The 24,827-nt window shown below is 31.4% G+C and overlaps 5 protein-coding genes and 2 non-coding genes across 7 annotated transcripts; 3 read left to right on the forward strand and 4 right to left on the reverse strand.

The window, feature by feature from the left end:
- On the reverse strand, positions 1 to 2,901 carry Kpol_1006p1 (uncharacterized protein; the record flags this gene model as incomplete). Its single annotated transcript, XM_001643413.1, has 1 exon — positions 1 to 2,901. A coding segment is annotated over one exon (2,901 nt), but the record flags the coding sequence as incomplete, so codon positions are not given.
- Positions 2,902 to 8,169: 5,268 nt separating this feature from the next.
- Positions 8,170 to 9,642, forward strand: CLB2 (B-type cyclin CLB2; the record flags this gene model as incomplete). The annotated part of the gene is made up of 1 exon (XM_001643414.1): positions 8,170 to 9,642. One exon carries the CDS (start codon positions 8,170 to 8,172, stop codon positions 9,640 to 9,642), a length of 1,473 nt encoding a protein of 490 aa, XP_001643464.1.
- A 348-nt stretch (positions 9,643 to 9,990) lies between these two features.
- On the reverse strand, positions 9,991 to 11,250 carry Kpol_1006p3 (uncharacterized protein; the record flags this gene model as incomplete). The annotated part of the gene is made up of 1 exon (XM_001643415.1): positions 9,991 to 11,250. One exon carries the CDS (start codon positions 11,248 to 11,250, stop codon positions 9,991 to 9,993), a length of 1,260 nt encoding a protein of 419 aa, XP_001643465.1.
- Positions 11,251 to 12,596: 1,346 nt separating this feature from the next.
- On the reverse strand, positions 12,597 to 12,668 carry Kpol_1006trna1. The gene has a single exon. It is a non-coding gene; the product is annotated as a tRNA-Cys (tRNA).
- Positions 12,669 to 17,284: 4,616 nt separating this feature from the next.
- Positions 17,285 to 17,366, forward strand: Kpol_1006trna2. The gene has a single exon. It is a non-coding gene; the product is annotated as a tRNA-Ser (tRNA).
- A 469-nt stretch (positions 17,367 to 17,835) lies between these two features.
- Positions 17,836 to 20,034, reverse strand: Kpol_1006p4 (uncharacterized protein; the record flags this gene model as incomplete). Its single annotated transcript, XM_001643416.1, has 1 exon — positions 17,836 to 20,034. The coding sequence occupies one exon, from the start codon at positions 20,032 to 20,034 to the stop codon at positions 17,836 to 17,838; it is 2,199 nt and encodes a 732-aa protein (XP_001643466.1).
- A 2,477-nt stretch (positions 20,035 to 22,511) lies between these two features.
- On the forward strand, positions 22,512 to 24,752 carry RAD16 (DNA repair protein RAD16; the record flags this gene model as incomplete). Its single annotated transcript, XM_001643417.1, has 1 exon — positions 22,512 to 24,752. The coding sequence occupies one exon, from the start codon at positions 22,512 to 22,514 to the stop codon at positions 24,750 to 24,752; it is 2,241 nt and encodes a 746-aa protein (XP_001643467.1).
- Positions 24,753 to 24,827: the final 75 nt, after the last annotated feature.

Raw genomic sequence — 24,827 nt, forward strand, 5'->3', positions numbered from 1 at the left:
TCCGGTTGACATGAAGCCAATTACCTCTTCAAAAAGAGTTTCAGTCTGTGAATCAGACTTGAAGAAGTTAGTAGATGATACTAATTTCTTTTTACCATTACTTGAATCTAATATTTGACAAATAATTTGATCTTCATTATATGGATCTTTGAATGTAGATCCAGAAAATTTGCAGTGGATCCCGTTATTTAGCATTTCTGAGAAGGTTTCACCTCCATCTGTTGTTATATATGCTACTGCATGACATTTTTCACTAAACATTGAATCGCAATCCTTACCACCATAGTAAATAAAAGTGTTTTGTTTTGTAGCGTGGAATTCCAACTTTAAACCCAATTGTCTAGTCTCGGGTAATTGGGATTTAGTAAAGGTTTGTCCTCGATCGTGAGTTATATATAAACCTCCATCTCTACCAAACAAATATGCATCTTTACTGTAGAAAGGATTGAACACAATTTCAACTATTTTCTCTCTATTAGTATTTACCTTCTTTATATTCTTACCACCGTCATGAGATACATAGACTTCATTATCCAATGTCATCATTAATAAGGATTCATCAGAAGCCGTATCGAAGTATTTGTAGGTCAGTAAAGCACTGTCAAACTTGTTTTCAGATACAGTTATAATATTATCTGGGTTTTCTGGGGAATCAACTTCAGTACATGGGACTAAAACGTCTTCAATTTTCATATCAACCTTACATAGAGTATTGACAATGCGCTGTTTTGGCTTTAGACTTATTTTTCCATTTTTAGCTTTAGCACAGGAGCCAGATAAACTCAATAATTCAAAATCAGCAACACATTTTCCACTGCTATCTTTAACAAATTCGTACGAGCATTCATAGTCATCATCAGAACATTTTTCGCAAATTTCTTCTGTATATGCCAGATCCTCATAAAGCTTTCTCATTAAACATTTGGAATCAGCCTTTCTTCTGTCAAAGCTATATTTAGCACCATTGATACAATTTCCACCGGCAATATACCACTTTTCTAAGTCACTATCTACACAAGCTTTTCCTTCAAAAGCATCAGAAAAATCTAATGAATAGACAAAATTCGTCTCCTTTTTGTCATTCCAGCGCCATCTACTTCCACCAGAGCTATCCATATTTAAACCATTTAAGATAAATGTCAGGCCAGATCCATCTGGCGTAGTGCTAATTAGTTGCATTGGGAGAATTGTTTTTTCTAACTGATATTCAGTCCATGTTGTACCTTGATCAAGCGAATAGTAAAATTCAGATTGTGAGTCGTCGTCACTCTCAGGATCATATGGAACAGCAACAATAACATTCCCATAATCACCAAATGCAGTTATGGTTTGGAATTCAAAAGCTAATTTCCAAGTGAGACCACCATCTCTAGATATGAAGGTATTTAGTTCGCTCCAAGATGAACGACCTCCATCGGAAACAGCACCATTGACCATCATAATACCAGCGGTCATAAACTTGGTATTGCCAAACATCGACATAATATTCAAAGAACAGCTCTCAGGAATGTCGATATTACATGAATATTTAGACTTATTCTCTGGGTCAACAATCTTCAAATTGGACCATGTATTGCCGTTATCAACAGAAACCTTGGATTTAAGTCTCACTTTAAAGTCCGATCCTTCGTTTCCATAATTGGGATATTCTTGTGTATATCCAAAAAGGGTTCCTTTTAAAGACTTGAAAGAACTTATTTCTCTCGAAAATATGTCATCACTATTCATCCATTCAACGAACGTGAATTTTGTACCTCTTGAGTCAGATATTAAAATATCTGAGACGATGTTGCCAGTATGGTGCATTTTTTTGTTATCTTCATTTTTATCACTTGAATCCTTTTTATCATGAATTGATCTCAAAATTGGCATAGTTAGTCTACCAACTGAGTCTTCAGAGATTAAGCCATTTATCATAAATCTTAATTGCGTTGGAATATGTGCTTCTTTAAAGGTTTTGAAATCTTTTGATATCCAGACTTTCTGTGTCGAATGTCTATTGTATGCATCATCTTGAGTTATAACTAAAAGTTGAGAATCGAAAGCTTCAAAATAATTAACTAAATAACCTTTAAGCTCTGGAAGTTCTTCGAATGTTTTTCCCCAATTAGATGTCTTTACAAAACTAGATACCAAATACCTCGTTTCGTTTTCATCATTAGATTCATGACCATAGAAATGTTTCCTGATACAATATATAGTGGAATCTTCATCGATATTTTTAGATTGCTTAGTTGCTATGGCAAACTCACAATCCAGTTCCGTAAATAATAGGTTGCTTTCCTCAGATTCTTTCAAATCAATATTCAATTTTGTAAAATCCTTGCCTGAGTTCGTACTTATGAAAACCTCATCACGACAAGTTGGATCTCTAGTAATGCTGTTTAAAACATTATCTAATAGAGATGATATAGATCTCTTTGTGATGTTTTCACTAGATTGTCCCTGGTCATAATCACAAACATAGCATTCTGCTAAGAGTATTTCTGGTTTAGTTGGATGAGAAACCAGGTCACAGTTTAACTCAGATTTACCGCCATTTGAATATTCTTTTGCATTTATTTTTACAGTAGTCCAAGTTTTCCCTTGATCTTCAGTCATATAAATCTTATTACCAACTTTTGAGCTTACAAAAGCTCTAGTTTTGGGGTATTGTTTATCAACATAACACCACATGGCGTCATTAATACCCTCTACTGCTCTCCATGTTTCACCATTATTATCGGATATAGACAATAAAGTATCCTCATTCTTTAAAAGTACTGTACTATCATCAAATGGATATATAGCAAACCAATCTCTTGATTCAGTTCTTACAACTTTTGGCTTGAATTGATCAGCGGCTTGAACATAACTGGATATCAGTATGCAGGTGGTTAAAAGCCATTGGGATAATAACATTTCCCAAATTCCAAATATTATGCTTATCCAAATTCCCTGGAAACAAAAGAATTTTCCTTAATCTTACGCTTAACTTCAAATCTCCGATAATGGGTAAAGGAATGAGTAATCAAATTACACTATAAGCAACTTCCCAAACTTTATCTATATTTTATAAAAATATTGGCTATTACAGCAAACGGTAAACTGGCGAAAAGCTCAAAACCTTAATAGTCATACGGTGGTAGACTTACGGCTGATATCTAGTAATAAGCTTGTATATATCTGATCTTATATATATATTTATAGAAACTGTCCTGCTTTTAAAGTTTGCGACAAAAGTTAGTCTTATAAGCCTTTATTTCAATTGAAGATGAAAAGGACTGACTAAAAATCAAATTCACGTGACATATTCATGTTGCCGCGAAACAAATACCGCAACGGATTTGTTAAAAAATTAAGAAAAAAGAAAAAATATTATTCATTTTCGGTGAATTTATTGGTATCTTGATAGTTTACCTGATTCGTATTTCTCCAGAGGGGACATTCTTAAGGTAATAGGCACGCTATATCACGTGACTTGAATTCTCAAGAGTTCTAAAGATATACTCTCTTTTTATGGTATGGGTTACAACAGTTAGAATGAAGACGGGTCTATGTTTATTCAAGGGAATCTTGTGGTGGATATCTGTATGGTAAATTAAATATACAACTAATTAATTAATTTTCTATGTATGTCCTCTTTAGATATATTTTAGCATACTGTATAATATACAATAATATACCGTCATCTCTTTTTATAATATTGTTGATAATATGATAATATGAAAAAATGTCCGCTATCGAGGTTCACACGAAGTAACATCGGAATAATACAATATAACTATTCATTCATTGATCACCATAAAGTCACAAAAAATGAGAAACTAGGGACAGCTTTAGTTCTTTTTTTAGTAGATAATATCTTCTTTGATTGAAGAAGTGTTGAACTATCTCCAAGGTTGGTGAATACTATCAGTATCATACTAATATATAATGACACAATCAAGTTGAACAGATTTTTAATTTATATTAGTTTTCTAGTAAGGAATGATACAAACCAGTGCTTTACTTTCCTTGTATGGTAACCTTTGTATTAACTCTGTCTTCTTCCTATATTCATGTTACAATGATTTTGTTTTGGTTAAAGCATTTGATTGAATGTCAAGTTCTTGAGCGCTTGGAAGCAAACACAAGATTTGACTTTAAATTATCAACAGTTTATTGAGCTTATAATTATCATTGAACAAGGTATTACTTGTATTAATACCATAATCCTACATGATTAGCAAGCAGTCATATAATCAGGTTAGGGAATCGATATTTTCTGTTCCAGTTTAGTGGAATTTTATTCGCACGGTGGATAATAATTTAGTAAAAGAAGATCGAGAGTGTATCACTATTAATAAATACAAATAACTGAATTGGGACATATTGATTGCCATTTGGTTACACTTATTTCATTCTTTAATAAGATATGGCTTTAACTTCGGAAAACTCTTTACTGGATCAATAAAACAAGTATAATTTACTTTTCTGTCAAAATATTAGTAAAAGTTCACGTAGTTGGATTATCAGTTTCTTCAGAGATCAGTATTCTGCGACTTCTGTTAGATAGAATATTAAAACAGCTATGGTTTTCGATAGAGCCTATTCTAAAGCAATTAAAAATTCGTGAAATTATTTTTAAATGGTGCAATCTGATTTTAAATAAAGTTCTGAAGATTGGGGGTTTATCGGAGGATTCATTTTTCGATCATTGTGATCTTGATATATGGTTTCTGTTATTAAAAAAATATTCTCTAAAAATCTGAATTGTCTATTTTGTTTTTTGATAAAGACAAAATTATTTAACATTTGTCTAATTCTTAATAATATTTGGGATTCTGGACTCAAATGAACATTGATGGAAGAAGAAATATCTGAAAAACTAGCAAGATCTGAATAATCAGCAAACTTAAAATTAGTTGCGAACAATACGTTATCAATTTAGAAATTTTTCATTTATGATTTCAGCAGATAACAAATTGGATTTTAATATTCGGAAATAATAAATATTAGAAGGGTTTGAAGGAAATTCGAGAAGCAAAATTCTTTATCTTATATTTCAGATAATAAATATACGGAGAAACAAATATTTATTTTTCCTACCTCTAAAATAAGTTAAAAGAATCGGGTATTATTCTCCTGAATAAATAGGTGTTACCAATGAATACCTGAATTTTTGCTTTTTTGGAACAATTTTAATTATGATGATATCATAGTAATGTATATGCTCCAATCAATTCCTGGCATTTTATGAAACTAGCTTTCAACTATTCTTGATATTTACTATACAATATTCTTATGAAATATCCGAAATCCGGAGAATGTATCATAATATGTAATATTGTCTTACTTCCTTATAACTTAATTAGTACAACACTATTCTCTGTGGGAAAAATGTTCAAAGTACCGGGAAGTGCTAGTAATTTTTATCAATTCCTTTCATTGAAAAGATTTTTTAAGATTCTAGTATAAGCTTAATTTAGAATGATCTAATGTACTAAATCGGGGATTAGACTAAAAGAAAAAATCAGGAAGTTATCACTCTTATGGAAATGGTTTTTAATATATCAACAATTCATATTTGTACCTGGTTCACTTGATATTTATTCCGCGTCCTAGTTGCCTTTTCGGATAATTATTTCTAAATACGTATGTGACTGTTTGTTTTATCTCATTCTTTGTCTTTAATAAATACCTTACCTGAATCTAAAAGGATAAAAGTAACTTAATAATACTTTGAGTTGAAGTCATTCAAACTCATGTTTTTCCAATTTGCCAAGTACATTAATAACATATGGGGGAGTGACATAAACTTTCCAATTCTTAAAAATGATGTAACTAGAAGTTCAAAAAGAATAAAGATATAAATTTCGACCTGTATGTAAGATTTCAAGGATCCAAAAATTGTTTTGTCAAAATGTAAACAAACAAGATTGTATCTGTTTATTAATATATGACTAACCCTTTTAAGAATCAAATTTCTTGATTTGGATTTCTGTTATCGATATATCTCATGGTATTAACAAAAAAAGTTGTTTATACCAGAATGAAGCATATACGACAAAGGGTCTTAATGAAGAGGCTCCCTTGGTGGGAAAGCATGGTAGATACTTGAACTTATTCTCATGTCTTCATAAGCAGCGAATATTCAAATCGAAGATGAAGGGAATGGATGACGACCGGTTAACACACACTCCTACATTTCTTATGAAACCATTTTGAAACGTTTACATAAAAAGAAAGAAAATGTAAATAAATCAACAGTAGAGAAAGCAACCATCTCCACACAAGACTTCACAAGATAAAAGAAAAAGAAAGATGGCCTTTTTGTTTTCAAAATCTTATATATCAACATCTTGTCACTCGACTTCGATGTCATAATAAAATAGACATGACATCTATCTGCAATTAAGTCTGACGTTATGCTTTCTATCGTTACAAAATCCTGATTGACCTCAAAGAATGCTTTCTTAAAACCATATTTGCTTCAAGCAATTCAATAATAATATTATTAAACCGCCAACTACCGTCTTCCTTCTCACTTCCACTTCTACTTCCGCTTCCATTCCCATTCCCATGCCCATTCCCCCTTAAACTAGAGAACTCTTGTCTTCGAATTCATTAGACATCAACCTTTGTAGATAGATAGAAAGACATTAATTAATTGATAGTTCTTGGTACATTAATTGATTGTTGGAAGATATTTTGCGTCTTCCTTCTGAGAAGAACGGGAAGAATAATATGTAGATTTCGTATGCTACGATCATTGCTTTTGCAAAACCCACGTCATAGAGCAAAACTTGTACACACGATATTACCTGATCTGGGAAAATGTAAACATTCAAGGATCTGTATGTGTCCTAAAACAGAAAAATCTTCAAGTTTTGGATCATCCGAGTTAGGAAATATGTCAACAGTAATGCTCTCATGTTTCTTATTTTTGCATCGAAAACCTAAAGTCTTTTTGATCTGAACCATTAAAACTAGCAACAGAGACAGTGAATCTCAGAGGTTTTTTAAGTGAATTGCAACAGATAGTAGTAAAACAATAACAATAATATTATTAGCAATTGGACAGACGTTCCTGTGAGAAGAACTGAGATTAATTCAGCTTTGTTGTAAGTTTTTCTAGCAGCTTGGAAGTTTATAGCAATAATAGTAAAAATTATCTATTGTGCATTAGTTTATTGAAATTGAACTTGAAATTGAAATTATTTCTTCTTTTGAGGATTGTTTTATAGATTCAGTAGCAATATATATTAACTATTCCACAGCTTTGAATTATAAAATTAAGATTCTACTAGGATTTTGTGAAACAAGCACATACAGAACCATTTTTTTTTCTAATATTGTTATTATTATTGTTTTTATTTTGGTTAATTGATACTATAGCCTTGGCTGATATTCTGATATCCCTACGTTTGATAGTTCCTAGTGTTTACAAGTTTTACCGAAGTAGTAAAACATTGAACTTATCCAAAGAAAAAAAAAATTACTTCAGAATTAGAAGCTAGCCTGGTGGTGATTTTTAAGCATCTTGGTTTTTGAAAGCTTTTTGATCAAGTCTTTTTGTTCATTCAGGTTTTATATATATCATTTTTGTGATTTAAAATAACTGAAATAAATCTGCCTTTTATCATATTCAATATTGATTTCAAACCTAGAGATAGCTATCTTTGAAGATCAATCTTTAATCGTTCCCAGAGCCATCTACTCATACATAGATTTTTGATTAAATCTTAGAAACTAACTAGGTCAAAGTGGACAGGGGGGAAAGAAAAAATTGAAATACAGACACATCTACATATTGTTCCATTAATTAATTAATTGTATCCTGTAATTATTCATTTTTTTTTTGTTTCATTTCACTATAGATATTGTTTCCTTTGTTCTTTAACGCTGCAATTTTCTGATCTTTTGACCCATTACAGACAAGTTTTACACTCGATACCATAAATTATTCAAATTTTCCTATTTGATAATCACTTATCTTCAATAGACTTATTTTTGGTTATAATTACTCCAGTGTTAATAATTTGTTAAATTAAGGAATTGTATTCATCCCATCTTCTCGTCGTTTTAGAGTTTTGAATAAAATATACTTAATATCTAATATTACATCGATCACTAATAACACTATAGCAAAATTGGCTAATTATTTAATAAAATTCAAATTCATCACATTCCATCATCGAATATTAAATGTCGTCTTCCTCTAATCCAATTGATAATATTCAAAACGGAAGGACCAGTTTACTAAGAAATATTCAGAGATCTGCATTGAATAATGTCACTAATACTACATTATCACAAGAAAACGTTTCTCAACAATCAGTAGTGAGAACCCTAAAGTCATCCCTTACATTGGCAAAAAGAGAAGGTTCTAAAATTCCTCAATATAAGAAGGACACATATCCAGATCCATCCTCACATGGTACTTCATTAACTAATAGTAATAGTTCTTTTAATATCAAAGAAATTGCATCCAAGAATATTACAAATTTAAGTACAGAGAATAAGGAAAATCTAGATCCTTTCCCTACAAGTTCAAATGTCGTAAATTCAAAAAATTTACCATCGATAGAGGAAGAACAAGAACATGAAGTATCAAAGAATTTATCAGGACATATTACATCTAACAATCAAGAAGCATCAAGTTTACAAGATAAACAATCTGAATATCAAAGCACACAGGAAGAATTGGTGAACTATCAAAAGGATAATCATTTAGATGTCGATGCAAATAAAAAAAGACCGATCTCCACCGTAGTTGAACAAGACCTGCCCAAGAAATTTAAAGTTTGCAATGAAGATGGACAAGAAGAGTATGAATGGGAAGATTTAGATGCAGAAGATGCCAATGATCCATTTATGGTCAGTGAATATGTTACAAATATTTTTGACTACTTACATCATCTGGAAGTTATTACATTACCTCAGAAGCAAGATCTATTCAAACACAGAAATATTCATCAAAATCGAGACATCTTAGTTAACTGGATGATTAAAATTCATAATAAATTTGGATTACTACCGGAGACGCTATACCTAGCTATCAATCTAATGGACCGTTTTTTATGTAAAGAACTTGTTCAACTAGATAAACTTCAACTTGTAGGAACATCGTGTTTATTTATTGCATCAAAATATGAAGAGGTTTATTCACCAAGCATAAAGCATTTTGCTTCTGAAACAGATGGGGCTTGTTCTGAAGATGAGATTAAGGAAGGTGAAAAATTTATATTGAAAACATTGGAATTTAATTTAAATTATCCAAATCCTATGAATTTCTTAAGAAGAATATCGAAAGCAGATGACTACGATATACAGTTGCGAACACTGGCAAAATTCTTGCTTGAGATTTCATTAGTAGACTTCAGATTTATTGGCATACTTCCCTCATTATGTGCAGCTGCTGCTATGTTTTTATCAAGAAAAATGTTGGGAAAGGGTAAATGGGATGGTAACCTGATTCATTATAGTGGTGGCTATACAACAGAACAATTGGCACCTGTATGTCAGATGATGATGGATTACTTGGTTAGTCCAATTGTACATGACGAATTCCATAGAAAATACCAATCCAGAAGATTTATGAAAGCTTCCATAATTTCAGTTCAATGGGCATTAAAAGTTAGGAAAAATGGTTACGATATAATGACATTGCATGAATAAATTAATTAATTAATAATGACAGTAGTAATACTAATTTCTCATTCTTTCCTTATACCCTGTATATTGTACTAATTCAAAAATTATGACCTTCCTAATCGGCATTCCATCACATCTAAATCATTTATCATATAGTGTTTCTATGTACCCTTTTTAAATTTCCAAACTAATAATAACAATAATTCAGATATAATAAATAATTAACAATTAATTTCTTAAATTTGTAGTAAAAATAATAAGAATTACAAATGATAAACAATATTATATATTGATTAAATGCAAATAATTTTCGTAAAAATGCTTATTACGTATTTAGACGCAACTTCATGGTACTCTGATAACCAAGTTTTGTTAAAATAGATTATTAAATTTGTTAGAAACTTGATTTTTGCACCAGGAATAAACTTTGGAATAAACTTCATTGTTACTTTGAAGTTTGAATTTATTAATTAATGAATTTACTTGGGTTGTTGGTGAAACTACTTCATTGATTAACTCTTGGCATAAATTTTTAAATGTCGCATCCTTTATGGAATCAACATTGTTATTTAGACTTGGTACATTTTCAAAATCCATAGGATTTTCCTCAGAATGAACTTTACGTGCAATATACATTGACATACCACCAGTTAATGATGGTTTGACGTCAATAAATCTTGGTGAACATGTAGCTAATTCAACTAAGAATTTTCCCATTCTCTCTAGTTCAGGATCATGTGAAACATTTTTAGAACATCTTCTCATGAAGTTGACTGCATTTGCTGAACTGATATCAAAATTCAAGCACTTAAATAGGTACATTTCAGCTTGCTTGATATCTTCTTTAGAGGCTGCACCATCAGTTAAATATGCATAATCAGTTATCTTAGGCAATTTAACTTCTTCAAATTTAGCCGCCACGAATAATGATGTGATTGCCAATAATTGAAGTTTATTGACAGTAACTTTGTTTTGTGAAAGGAATCTATCCATCATGTTTATAGCTAATAGTAATGTTTCAGTAGTATATTGGAATTTATGATGAACTTCTACTAACCAATCTATAAGAACAGCTCTCATTGCCGGACGGACATGATATTCAGATGTTTCATCTATTAAATAATTATGAGTTGGTAAATTATCAGTTTCACGTTCACGTAAGTATTCAAAAATGTCATCAGCATATTCTGTTACCATTTTAATATCATCCTTACTGGAAAATATCGTGTTTATTAATGGTGAAGGATCGATTAAACTTGATGTTTTGAATTTTTTAATTTGTGTTCTCTCTTCTTCTATATCACAATCTGATCTTCTTTTTGCTGAACAAATAATTGAATTATTTATAATGCTGTCCTTTCGTACTTTAGAAAGAAGCTCTGTGTTTGACTTTTCAAATTGATCCATATTTTCTTTGAAATCCATTGAAGAAGGAGTTAAGCTTTTAATTGAAATAGCAGGAGGTGATGAATGTAATATATTTCTACCCATTTTCATTTGCTTCGCAGAGAATGAAATAGGATAAGTCAATGACTTTTGTTTTCTACATTCGAATATTATCTTTTGGTCGTTTGAGTTTTCTTGACCTATGGTAATTTGATGGACTGGATTAGACGTGGTTTGTTTTGCCATTATTGATAATTTTAATATATCTATTATAGTAGCACTTACTCTTTTAATTAATTCTATAAAGTGGAAATTGGCTTTCCTTCTATCAATACTGTTTTGAGTATGAGATATACAAGTTGCAATTGTCAAGTATGAGAATGAATGGTAGTTACTATACCAGTCAATGTATATATATGTATATATATATATAAAAGTAAATTCTTACAAGTATGATTTTAGTGAAAAGGTAGGCAGGACTCCTAAAAAATATTTAATTTTCAAGACAGACTGAAAGGGAGCACTCGAAGTAAACTTGTTCTTACAGATCATATTAGATACAAATTTGGATAATACTGTATATAATTAAACGCGAATGAGAGGGTATACCAATTACACGTTAAAGAGCTTATAATTCTTAATCAAGAAAATTTTGGAATATCCTATCCATCTCAATTCGTTAGTAACCCTATAAAATTTACATTTTTTGGTGACACTAAGAATATTATACAAGAAATTCACTACATTAAACGTATCTTAAACAGTTTCTTGTCCATGACAAAGTTCTACCGAGATCTAAACCTAACCAATTCTCTTTACGCGTATTTTTTTTTCATGTCACGTTAATAAAATAATTTAATTATTTCGTGTATCGCGTTTTGTATGTACGTACAAAGATTACCAGACAATTACAATACAACTATATTACAATTCTGTGATAATGCCAGGGAGTATGAATGAAGTGAGAATAATGATCTATTTCTAACTGTCAGAGACACGCAACGACGATGTTCTTTTAACCAGGTATGAGGGCTAGTTTATTAAGGTTGCAACTTTATGGTACGTAGAGTAATTGAAATCTGTGAGGATGCAAGACCTCAATTTTGTCATTACTGAAAGTTTTGGAGGAGGAGAGTTTGGGCCATTGTCTAGGGAACAATAAGATTTCTGATTTGTTTTCCTATTTGGATAATGGGTATATTACAATTAAAAGTGAATCTGAAAGTTTAATTCATCGTTTGTCCTCTTTTTGTTATCTTAACTTAATGACAAAAATTTATACATGAGTTAATAGGAAAATATATTAGCAATCATGGCTAGTACTCTTTCTGTTTAAAGTAATCAAGTTAATTGGCTTTATTAGTATAGAGTTAAAGATATTAATAAATCTTTACCTGAGCAAAACATACTCTTAAATCCTTGTTCTAGCGTATAATTGCGAAAGGTTCTATAGCCCCGTTATCTTCCTACCAAAAAAATATTTCAATTGTATTCCAATTAATAACCTAAAATTAGATAAAATACCATGAGATGCAGCTCAAGAGTCTGCTATGCTACTCAACTAAAAGGCATAACAACATTCAAAAAACAAAAGCTCGCACTCAGGATCGAACTAAGGACCAACAGATTTGCAATCTGCTGCGCTACCACTGCGCCATACGAGCTTTTAAATGCACTTTCTTTTTGAACTAGTTAAATTGCAATTGTAATAATTTGTTAAGTCCGGGTAATAATAAAATAAGCGTCACAATTAGGAAAGATAAGACACAAGGGATTGTTCATATGTAAAAGTAATATCTGATTGATTCATTTTGGTGATTGATACAAGATGCTTTTAATATAATTGTCAGAAATTATGAGATGACGTAAAGTCATACTCATTAATTCAATATTAATAAGGGTGAAGAATTATATGAAACATCATTATTAATAAGGGATAAAGAAATGTTTCTAATACGAAAGTATTTACTTCTGACGTGTGAATAATATCTAAACATTGTATATAAAGACTGATAAGATCTTAATTGACACTTATCATATGTACTATATTCCCATGTGTATATTTTATACTTTAATACACCGGATCAATATCATCTAATTAAAAATGTCCTTGCAAACAACTAAACAATCAACTACTATTAATGATTCTGTAAAGAATCCACAACCCTCTGATTCTCTACAATAATATTTATATTTATTTCTCCGTAGTGTCTTATAAATGTAACTGTTGTGACTTTAACCTGGATACTCGAGGATAAAGTTTATGCCACTATTGCTATTTTTCGTACAAGGTGAATGTATCGATTTCTCTAATATATAAAAGGAACAAATTTTCAGTTCCGATATATAAAACTATTTATGTTATATAGACTACTCTGTTACAAGAGGATGAGCGAGTTGCCACTCACTGACCTCAGTAATAGGTCAAGATGTCTATTTAACGTATATCTACTCTCATCATAAGCTTAAAGCTTTTACCATTCTGACATGGTAGCGTATAATCGGTTTCTTCTTCTTTGCAGGAAGCTAGGTACCCAACGATCTGAGACGATGGACACCTAAGAGCTAAGCTATATATTCTACAAGAGTATATTCGTTAGGGTGGTACTATTTGAGTACTAAGTTAGTACTACTTATGTATTGTCTGGTATTGTTACTAATTTACATACCTTTCAACGGATATCATACTCCTCCCGTTAGGCATATCTTAATTGATTTTTGCCACGATTAGATGATATCCACATAGTGCGATTTCTTTGTTTCATGATGAAATGCGTGATGTCTTTGAAATTACAGATTAATCAAGTTCCTGGATAACTATATTCGACTTCTATTCTAGACCAAGCCTTTCAGTATTTTTGCGCCAAATGAGAACTTAAATAACAATTAATCGATCGCTCGTAGCGAATTCGAGTTACTGATTGTGCCAATGACTATGGAAAAACCTGTTAAAAAGCGTATAACTATTACTAATGAGCAGGACAACAGATAGGTTTATTACAAACTGAGGCACACGGTAAATAAGACCCTCTCACACCCAAGCGATAAATTCAGCCAGGTACAAACCCGAGAGAAGGCAGACGATAAGACCTATCCTCGTACCTTAGGCATGATATTCACCAAGGTTCCCAAGATGAGCAAGAGGCAGAAGGTAAGACCTACACTCACACCTTATTCATATTCGCAAACCAGGGTTTACAAGATGAGCATGCGGCATAAATCCTCCCTCATACCTACGCAGACACCGCTATTATTAAATACGACTTAAAATTATAGTAATAGACAAGTCATTATTGCTGACAATCTTCCCGAATATCTTACGTAGGCCAAGAGAGCCAGATATCGAGCCAACAATAAGTCATTACTCACTGATTCAGGTTAGTCATGCACACAGACTGTTATATCTTAACTGCTATTGTATCATTTCTGCAGCGTTGCCGATACTAAATCTGACTAAACTACACATGAAGGTGTACTTTATAGTCACAAGATCGAATTTCTTTTTACTGAGGCTACTGCAAATGCCTAAAATTTCTACATTATCAACTATAATTATAGTTTCACAATTACAATCCACTACTATTCTACTTTCAGTCCATCGTTCCGGCGCTAACCGGTTGAGTACTATTCAAGAAGGGTCGGGTGGTAAAATTGTCAGCACCTGGGCTTGAACTCAACCACACTCTATCATTAGCTTTCATCTAGACTGATTTTTATATCTGTCACCATCACGTCAATTCTTAATTCGGGTGGTAGGGATAGTTTTACATATCTAGGTTGGAATCAAAATTTGGACGAAAAGTTTCCAGTTTTGAAAAGGCTAATCCATAAATCGAGAATTTACCAAGTAGGGTGGTATGTTGTGACTTTAACCTGGATACTCGAGGATAAAGTTTATGCCACTATTGCTATTTTTCGTACAAGGTGAATGTATCGATTTCTCTAATATATAAAAGGAACAAATTTTCAGTTCCGATATATAAAACTATTTATGTTATATAGACTACTCTGTTACAAGAGGATGAGCGAGTTGCCACTCACTGACCTCAGTAATAGGTCAAGATGTCTATTTAACGTATATCTACTCTCATCATAAGCTTAAAGCTTTTACCATTCTGACAGTAACTAAATAAATATATATTAATATTTTAGATAAACAATATTTTAGATGTACCAAAATGTCATGCCTTTTTATAGGTTTAGATCCAATCTCATAATCTCAGAATTATTAATTAATTATAATAAAAATAGTGATGCCTTTGCACTCCACTTCCTATGACATGATCATCAATTGCTCAGATGATCAAGTAGATCATCATTATCGAGCTATTGGAATCTATCATAATAATTGCTGTCAATAATATTGACAGACTATTTCTTCATATCATTAGTAATCATTGTTCATTAAAATGATTAGGGTTATAAATATAATCTTTCAGCTCATAAGAATGTTCTAGAACCATACAGATCTATAATCTATCTCTTAGGTCATATTGTTAATATTTGCATTTATGTCATTAGGGCAACAAATGTCATTTATCACGTGATATGAATAATCTGTAAACCTATATATGGAATTCATACATTTAGGTTACAACAGGGATGTTATACAAAAAGACAAGATTTATTTGTTCACATTAAAACTTAATATCTGAATTATTCATTATGATGATTTTGATATAATATTTGTATTTATCTCCGCCTATTGTTTTTTTAAAATGAGCCACCTAAATATAAAATAATATGTTAGACAGATGATATCTTGAAATTGTTGATCATTTTTAATAGGTGACCTATTTATTTAATTACATTTCTCCGTGAGGATTTTATATATAATATAATGTAGAGAATTATGTTGTAGTTTTTCTACCGAATCGTTCATAGTAATAGATTCTTTATTTATTTCCAAGGACATTCTTAATAAGTTGATATTGAGCCGGTGTATTAAAGTATATAATATACACATGGGAATATAATTAACATGACAAGTGTCAATTAAGATCTTGTCATTTCTTATATAAAGTGTTGGAAAAGTTTTCAGCGTCAGAAATAACATTTTCGTGTAAAGTAACGTTTCTTTATCCTATATGAATAATGTCGTAATACGTCTAGATCACGTGTTACCTCATAATTCTGACAATATTTAAAGAGATCATTGTATATTATTGTATATTATTTAGTATCTTACTTTGTACAACAAAAGGATATACAATTACATTATTATTAACAAGTATATTTACTTTAGCTTACAGATCTCAACCCTTAAGATCCTATAGAATAAACGCCTAACAGCCTTCATTCTAACTTAAAACGAATTAAACATACAACTAAGTAATAATTAAAAGCATTATTAAGAGGCCAATCAATACAATACTGTATTCTTTGTTGTGAATTCTTTAGTTGTAGATATCTAATAATTGTACGTCGAGTAAATGCTGTTATGGTATTTATTCTATTCGTCTATTTGGTGGTAGATTAGTACTGTTAATAAGTATATTTATTAATAAAGAGTTCTATATTTTCTTCTTCTAATGTACAAAGTAAGTAAATAATATACAATACTATACAATTGTTTCAAATAGTAATTACTATTATTCTTTATAAGTATGAACGATAATAACACTTATTATCTGGTGTCATAGATCTTACAATCCATTCGTATTAAACTATGTTGAAACAATACAATACATCTATATCACGTGTTACCTCATAATTCTGACAGTTCTTTTAGTTTTATACATAGTTACTTGTTATATTACTATATATATTCTTCTTTTATACTTCAAGATACCTTGAAGAGTTTTCGGTTCGGACAAACACTCGTGAGACATGATAATATGGCTTTATAAGAAAAAGTCACATGACCAATGTCAGCATAATAGTTAATTAACCTCATTACTGGTTTGTGGTATTGGTCTCAACTGTCATTGTCACTGGTTTACTAGATAACTGGATCATTTCTTTATTCTGATACATAGTTACTTAATATATGATGTTACATAATGTTCTTTTATACTTCAAGATGCCTTGAAGAATTTTCACTTCGGACAGACACTCGTGAGACATGATAATATGGCTTTATAAGAAAAGTCACATGACCAATGTCAGCACTCATAGAGCTTATAACTAGTAACCTTAAGTATTGACTTCTACGGCTTGTTTCCCTAGATAAATACTTAATACATTAATATTTAATATTCCGGATCAAACAATACAGGATCGGATCGGAATATTCCGTGATGTGTTCCTATTTCCTGATTTTTAAAGACGTTATAGTTTTGGCACTATGGCCGAGTGGTTAAGGCGACAGACTTGAAATCTGTTGGGCTCTGCCCGCGCTGGTTCAAATCCTGCTGGTGTCGAATTTTTTTAGTATTTGAATCAATTTTCTTCTGAGTTGATGAATATGAGACTGTACTTAGATTCAACTCTCTGGTAGTTGGGGATAAACCCATTCATTAGCATCATAATTCAACATTGAACTACTTAACAAAGTGCTGTTGACGTTCTAAAGTAAAATATTAAAATAAAATTTTACAACTAGAAGCTAGTATATCTCAAACACTTTATCACTTAATGATAGCAACCTTAAGAAGCTTCAATAATATTACATGCTCAGAATTTATATTTATTAGACATTCATTTTCAAATAAAATATATACAATAAACTATTGAATTTCTCATTTTTCAGGAAACACAACTTATTTGCTAATAAGTCAGTTTGCAGTAAAATAAATTAAAAGTTATATAGCCATTCATTTAGTTGTTTAGGAGTGAAGTTCATTGTAATTCGTTAGTAGGGAGTAGTAGCTTATGATTGATTTATTATAATTAATTTAAATCATGAGAATTCTCATGCATATTCGTTTTATTAGGAATAGTAGGTCCAATATGTCCAGTAATTTCCTTTAATCTCGGTAACTGAATTTTAACTGCCATGGGGTCATGATTTTCCGCAGTATATTTTGTTGCATTGATCAAATTATCAATGCCACTTCTTGGTATCGACGAGTTTGCTACACTCTTTGTATTAACAATATTTATTCCTCTATCAGGCTCTAATGCCAAATTTTGTATTGGTAAAAGTACTGGTTTATTAACACATTCATTAGTATTTTTAATCTCAATTTTACTCAAATTTTCAATCTTCGCCATCTTATTATCTTCTTTTTCAATTTTTTCAGCTACATTTGTCACTTTCTTATCAGATACTGTCACATTCTTATTTGAATTCGATTTGTTATTAATTTTTTGATAATCAGACTTTGTCTTTTCTGATGACTTCGATTTTTTAGATGATCCTTTGGCGCTATTTTTCTCTTTTATATTTACAGATTTGTTTTTGGTTTCTTTCCCATTAGACTTACTACTCTGTGTGGCTATATTTATACTCTTGGATAAAATTTTTGAACTTGGATTATCAGCATTCTTTGTAATTTGAGATTTAGAATTATTTACAGATTTTTTGGTTTTGGCTCTTTTTTGTTTTTGTTGTCCAGACTGTGGGGTGGATTTATTCGAGGATTTTGAATTTGAAACAGCTGCACTAACTAACTTGTTGATATTGTTTTCAAATGGTCTTTTTTGAGGAAGTGACTTTTCATGATTTAAAATTGGTGGAATTAATGATGGAGGCTGTGGTCCTATAGGATGAAGTGCCTGATTTGGTAAAATAGTCGGGTTTAGGTGTACTTTATTATAATTTTGTCCCATATTTAGAGGATTTAATAGATCTGGTTGTAAAGTCGGTTGTAGCATTAATGGAATATTTTCATTCTTTTTTTGATATTCTATTTTTTGATTAATATTTCCCTGTTGAGTTGATAGTTGATTTGTAAGAGCGTCCAATCTTTCTCTAATATGAGTATTATCAGGCTCTAATCTTGCCGCTTGTTTGTAAGCGTCCAGCGCGTCAGTTAATTGATTGTTACAGGTTTCATATAATGTACCTAAGTCATACCATACTTCACTAATGTATGGATTTAATCTAATTGCTCTTGTATAAGCATCTAAAGCATCCCTATATTGATAAATCTGGTAATACAATACCCCAATAGAACACCAGAATATTGGATTTCTCGCATCTCTATTGACTGCTTGTTGAAATGCTTCATAAGCAGCATTGTAATCGCTTCTAATCATATGAATTCTACCAAGGTGATACCATGTAGTTGAATCTTCACTATCCACCTCTAAGGAACGAAGTAAATAATTGAGAGCCTTTTCAGGGTTATAAAAATTTAAATTATTATTCATTGCGTATAAGCAACCTAATTGTTGTAAGACCTTGGCATGTCTATCATTTTGTAATAGGACATTTTCATAAGCAATTTTAGCATTTTCCCAAACACCTATATTTTCCAAAACGTTACCGATCTGAAACCAAATATCCCACTGTTTCAATGGTTGTGGCGGATTTGTCAATATATAATTAAAACAATCTAGAGCTTGATTAAATTTTCCTTGGTGTTTGTAAATTATACCTAATCTGAAATATATTTCGTTTGCTTTATCAAATTTTGGATCTAATTCCAACACTTTGGCAAATGCCTCTTCTGCATATTCGAGAGAACCATATCTATCATATAGTATCCCGATACCATGCCATAATCTTGGTACATTAGGGTCAGCTAAATGATATAAAGCCTGTTGGTAAGCGTTATAAGCCTTTTGTAGTTCATCCAACATTAAATATGAATGGCCTAATAAAGACCAGACCTCAGCTAGAGTAGAATCTAAAGCTACAGCTTTTTCATAATAATGAACAGCCTTATCGAAAGCATCAGTTGAACGATAAAAATTGGCTAACGATACCAAAGCAGTGACACTAAGAGGATCATGAGCTAACACAGAGTGATAGGCTCTTATTAGGGTTGTAGTGTCATTAAGAGTTTCAGCTAAGGAAGCTATAGATAGCCAAGTATCAGCAGTAGACTGGACTATAGGATCAATATTTTTAACATTTGGAGGAACTTGTTGTAAAGAAACTGGTGTAGATTGCAAAGGTTGAGTTTGGACCAACGCTTGCATTACTTTTCTGTTCCTCTGATATGAAATAAAATACAAAAAATACTTATAACCTAGTGAAAAATTTATATAGATATATAGAAGTGTGTCTGTGTGTATATTTATATTTATATATACCCAGAATATTAAAGGAAAAAATAAAATCGAATAGCTACAAATACCTACTTCCCATAACGAAAAGAGATGTCTTACAGAGAATTTAAGCTTGATAAATACAATGCAAAACCTAGTAAATGTTTTATAGAAATCAAAAATTAAAAAATCAAAAATCAAATAAAAAAATAAATAAATCAATAAATCAATAAATAATCTAACAAATTCAAGACTAACTACAACCTAGAACAAGGACAAGAAAGAAGAAAGAACTGCAAACCATCTACGCTAGAAACCTGTAGAGGTTATGCCTGAATATCCTATAGATTTTATATAAATATCAGTATAATCGATCAATCATCATCAAAATCTTCTTCATCGAACAAATGAACTTTAAAGTAACTATTATTACATTCTGAAGTGGAAAAAATATATATATTCCAAAACTATAAGATTCTATCTGATCTCTACAGTATAACCTGTCACCATACCACCTCACGTTTGCAAGTTAAAAATAAACTAGTTCATAGTACTAGATTCACACATAGGTGTATATAAACATACATACATACATACATACATACATACATACATACATACATACATACATACATACATACATACATACATACATACATACATACATATATAAATACCTGTGGAAGGAGAGGTAGGTTGGATCCCATCTGTCTATATTTAAATGTACCCTCCTGAGCTTGTCTCAGTACTGCATGTCTTAATGAAACTAAGTTTGAGTAGTTTAAAAGAAGGTAAACAAAACTGAGGAAGATGACGCAAGAACCATCAAGACAAGTGTCTGGTTGCTGTAATGTGATTAAATTGGCGAGTTGATTAATCAATTCTCGAGTAATTGGGAGGAGAGCTGCATCAAATGGAAAGTAGAAACCATACAATCATGGTAATAACGTTAGCACCGATGACAAACAAATTATAAGAAGAAGTGGTAAATTAAAGAAGGAACAAGGAGATATATATTCCATTTGTAGATGGTAGATTGGAAATTGTTTCTTTACCTAGAGTTTGTGTTTTTAATTCATTTGTTTCTGTAGATAGATGGGCTTACCTATTACTGCTATGTATGATTAAACATATGTAATTATTTTAGGTTTATTTTACCTGTAACAGAGAGAGTTCTCTCTGTCTGGGATGTCGGTATATATCGTATCTGTATATCTGAAACAATATCGAACAACAAAGACAAAATGTGCCTCTATATGTTTCTTTTAAGTCGTTGGATTGAATCTGTACGGATTAGATGAACAAAAACAGTGACAATGGTGATGATGGTGGTGATGAATAGAGGCAGAGACATGCATACAGACAAACAAAACAGACGGTGGGAGGTATTCATTGTAATAGGCAAATTAAATGGAGATATTTTATAAAGGAATAAATCAAGACAAACCTTAACATATCTTCTCACACCGTCAAATCAACTAATCAATCACAATCATCACCTGTAGAGTACGGTACAGTACGTTACGGTAATCTACTCTACTCTACCACTTGGTGTATCCTTTTCATGGTTTTATTTCTTATTCTGGCATCCGTTGGTTAATTTTTACGTTGTTGTACTGACAAAAGACAAAGGTGAAAGGTTTTTTTTTGTCTTTTCTCAAGAGACCAGTTGAGGCATCAGTCTAAAGAGGGTAGGCTATTGATATTTTCCTTTTTCTGACTGAACGGTAATGAAAGTGATAAGTGATAGTGATAGTGAAAGTGAATCAATAAGAAGGAGAGAAGTACTGCTACATACAACTATTTACCTGTTGCGATAATTATGGTAATGTGATGATTATGATTAGAATGAGAGAGTGAGAGTGAGAGGCTGTTGTGTATGTGTTGTGTTGTGTTTTTGATAGGTTCTATAATTTTTCATGTGTTTTTTTGGTTCTTTCTGTAAAAGTGAAATAAAACAAAGTCCAAACGCAGCAGCAGCAGCAGTGGTATTATCAGCAGCGCTAGCATATGCTAACTACGAAGGTTGGATGTCTTTTCTTATTCCCATTCCTATTCTTATTCCTATTGTTACGGAAAGAACTCCAGCAGTAAGTAAGCTAGTGAGTGATAGCTACACTATTAAATTTTCGAAATGGGTTTGATTTCTCAAGCAGTAACAGAGCAATATCGATTGAATGATTAGTAAGAACAATATCGAGATGTGAACAAAAAGATGAGGAATGTTCAAGATCAATTACTGATTTTAATATCAATTTGATATTTAGAAGACTATTTTAGGTTCTAAAAAAAACATATACCAATATTAACTTCGTCGGAGAATTGTGGGAACTTTTTGCTAGTCTGTTCTACATTTTTATGTTTAATTCGATCCTTCTGGCACTAAATTTGGTAAAGTTTTGAAGATTATGGAAGAAGGTGGATTCATAAGGAAGAGGATTACTAGGTCATCTCGTAAGAAAGTTGATTACGTTGAATCCGATGATACAGAAACTGATGATAATTTGAAAATAGTGAAATTATCTGATCCTTCGGATCATGAAATTATAGAGATCAAAAGTGAACAAGAAGAGGAATATGACGATGATGACATGCCTTTATCACAGACTAAGAAGAAGGTTTCAAAGAAAAAAATTGTAAAGAAAAAAAATACAAAAAAATCAACGAAGCCAAAGAAACCAAAATTAACTCCATATGAGAGAAATACACTAAGATTATATGAATTTCATCCTTATTTAAAAGATGTATTTATAGATTTAAAAAATGCTCCTCCTTACGTACCCCACAGAGCTGAACAACCTGAAGGAATGTCTATAAAATTACTTCCTTTTCAGTTGGAAGGTCTTCATTGGCTGGTGCATCAAGAAGATAATTCTCTTTACAATGGCGGTGTCCTCGCAGATGAAATGGGTATGGGTAAAACTATTCAAACCATTGCTTTGTTATTACATAATTTGCAGAACTCACCTTCTTTAGTTATTGCTCCAACTGTTGCTTTAATGCAATGGAAAAACGAAATCGAACAACATACAAACGGCAAGTTAAAAGTTTATATATTCCATGGTGCAAATAGGTCTTCTGATTTGAATGATTTAAAAAATTTCGATGTAATATTGACTACTTATACAGTCATTGAATCAGTATTTAGGAAACAAACTTATGGTTTTAGAAGAAAAGCAGGCCTAATCAAAGAACGTTCAGTTCTGCATAACATCCCTTTTTATAGAGTCATTCTGGATGAAGCACATAATATTAAAGATAGAACAAGTAATACTTCAAGAGCTGTAAACGCCTTACAGACAAAGAAAAGATGGTGTCTATCGGGTACGCCGTTGCAAAATAGAATTGGTGAAATGTATTCATTAATACGGTTCCTTGATATAAATCCATTTACAAAATATTTCTGTACCAAATGTGAATGTAATTCAAAAGAATGGAAATTCTCAGATAATATGCACTGTGATAATTGTAATCATGTCATAATGCAACACACAAATTTTTTTAACCATTTCATGTTGAAGAACATACAAAAATTTGGTGTTGAAGGTCCAGGGTTGGAAAGTTTTAACAATATTCAGACTCTATTGAAAAATATCATGTTAAGAAGAACAAAAGTAGAGAGAGCTGACGATTTAGGTTTACCTCCAAGAATTGTAACAGTAAGGAAAGATTACTTCAATGAAGAAGAAAAGGATCTTTATAGAAGTTTGTATTCCGATGTGAAAAGAAAATATAATGCATACGTTGAAGATGGTGTCGTTTTAAATAATTATGCAAACATTTTCACTTTAATTACAAGGATGAGGCAGATGGCAGATCATCCTGATTTAGTTCTAAAAAGATTGAAATCTGCTACTGGACCAGACTTTTCTGGTGTTTATATTTGTCAACTTTGTAATGATGAAGCAGAAGAACCAATTGAATCAAAATGTCACCATCAGTTTTGCAGACTGTGTATTAAGGAATATATAGAATCATTTATGGAAGATTCGAAGAATTTAACATGTCCAGTATGTCATATTGGATTAAGTATAGATCTATCGCAACCTTCTCTAGAGGTAGATATGGAGCATTTCAAAAAGCAAAGCATTGTCAGTAGATTAAACATGGGAGGTAATTGGAAATCATCTACAAAAATCGAGGCATTGGTAGAGGAATTATATAAACTCAGAAGTAATGTCAGAACCATAAAATCGATTGTATTTTCTCAATTCACTAGTATGCTGGATCTGGTCGAATGGAGACTGAAAAGAGCAGGTTTCGAAACTGTTAAACTACAGGGTAGTATGTCACCTACTCAAAGAGATGAAACTATTAAATATTTTATGAATAATATTAATTGTGAGGTGTTTTTAGTAAGTCTAAAAGCTGGTGGTGTTGCATTAAACTTATGTGAAGCCTCTCAGGTATTCATACTAGATCCGTGGTGGAATCCAAGTGTAGAATGGCAGAGTGGTGATAGAGTTCATAGAATTGGTCAATACAGGCCTGTTAAAATTACTAGATTTTGTATTGAAGATAGTATTGAATCAAGAATTATTGAATTGCAAGAAAAGAAAGCAAATATGATTCATGCCACCATTAATCAGGATGAAGCTGCGATCAGTAGGTTGACTCCTGCAGACTTGCAGTTTTTATTCAACAGTTAGTTGTCATGGATTTTGACATAAACTAATATGTCACTCATTAATACATTTAGCATCGTCTATTTATACATATGTAGG

The sequence above is a fragment of the Vanderwaltozyma polyspora genome, genomic scaffold (genome assembly GCF_000150035.1).
Source record: "Vanderwaltozyma polyspora DSM 70294 KpolScaffold1006 genomic scaffold, whole genome shotgun sequence".
Classification (NCBI taxonomy): Eukaryota; Fungi; Ascomycota; class Saccharomycetes; order Saccharomycetales; family Saccharomycetaceae; genus Vanderwaltozyma; species Vanderwaltozyma polyspora.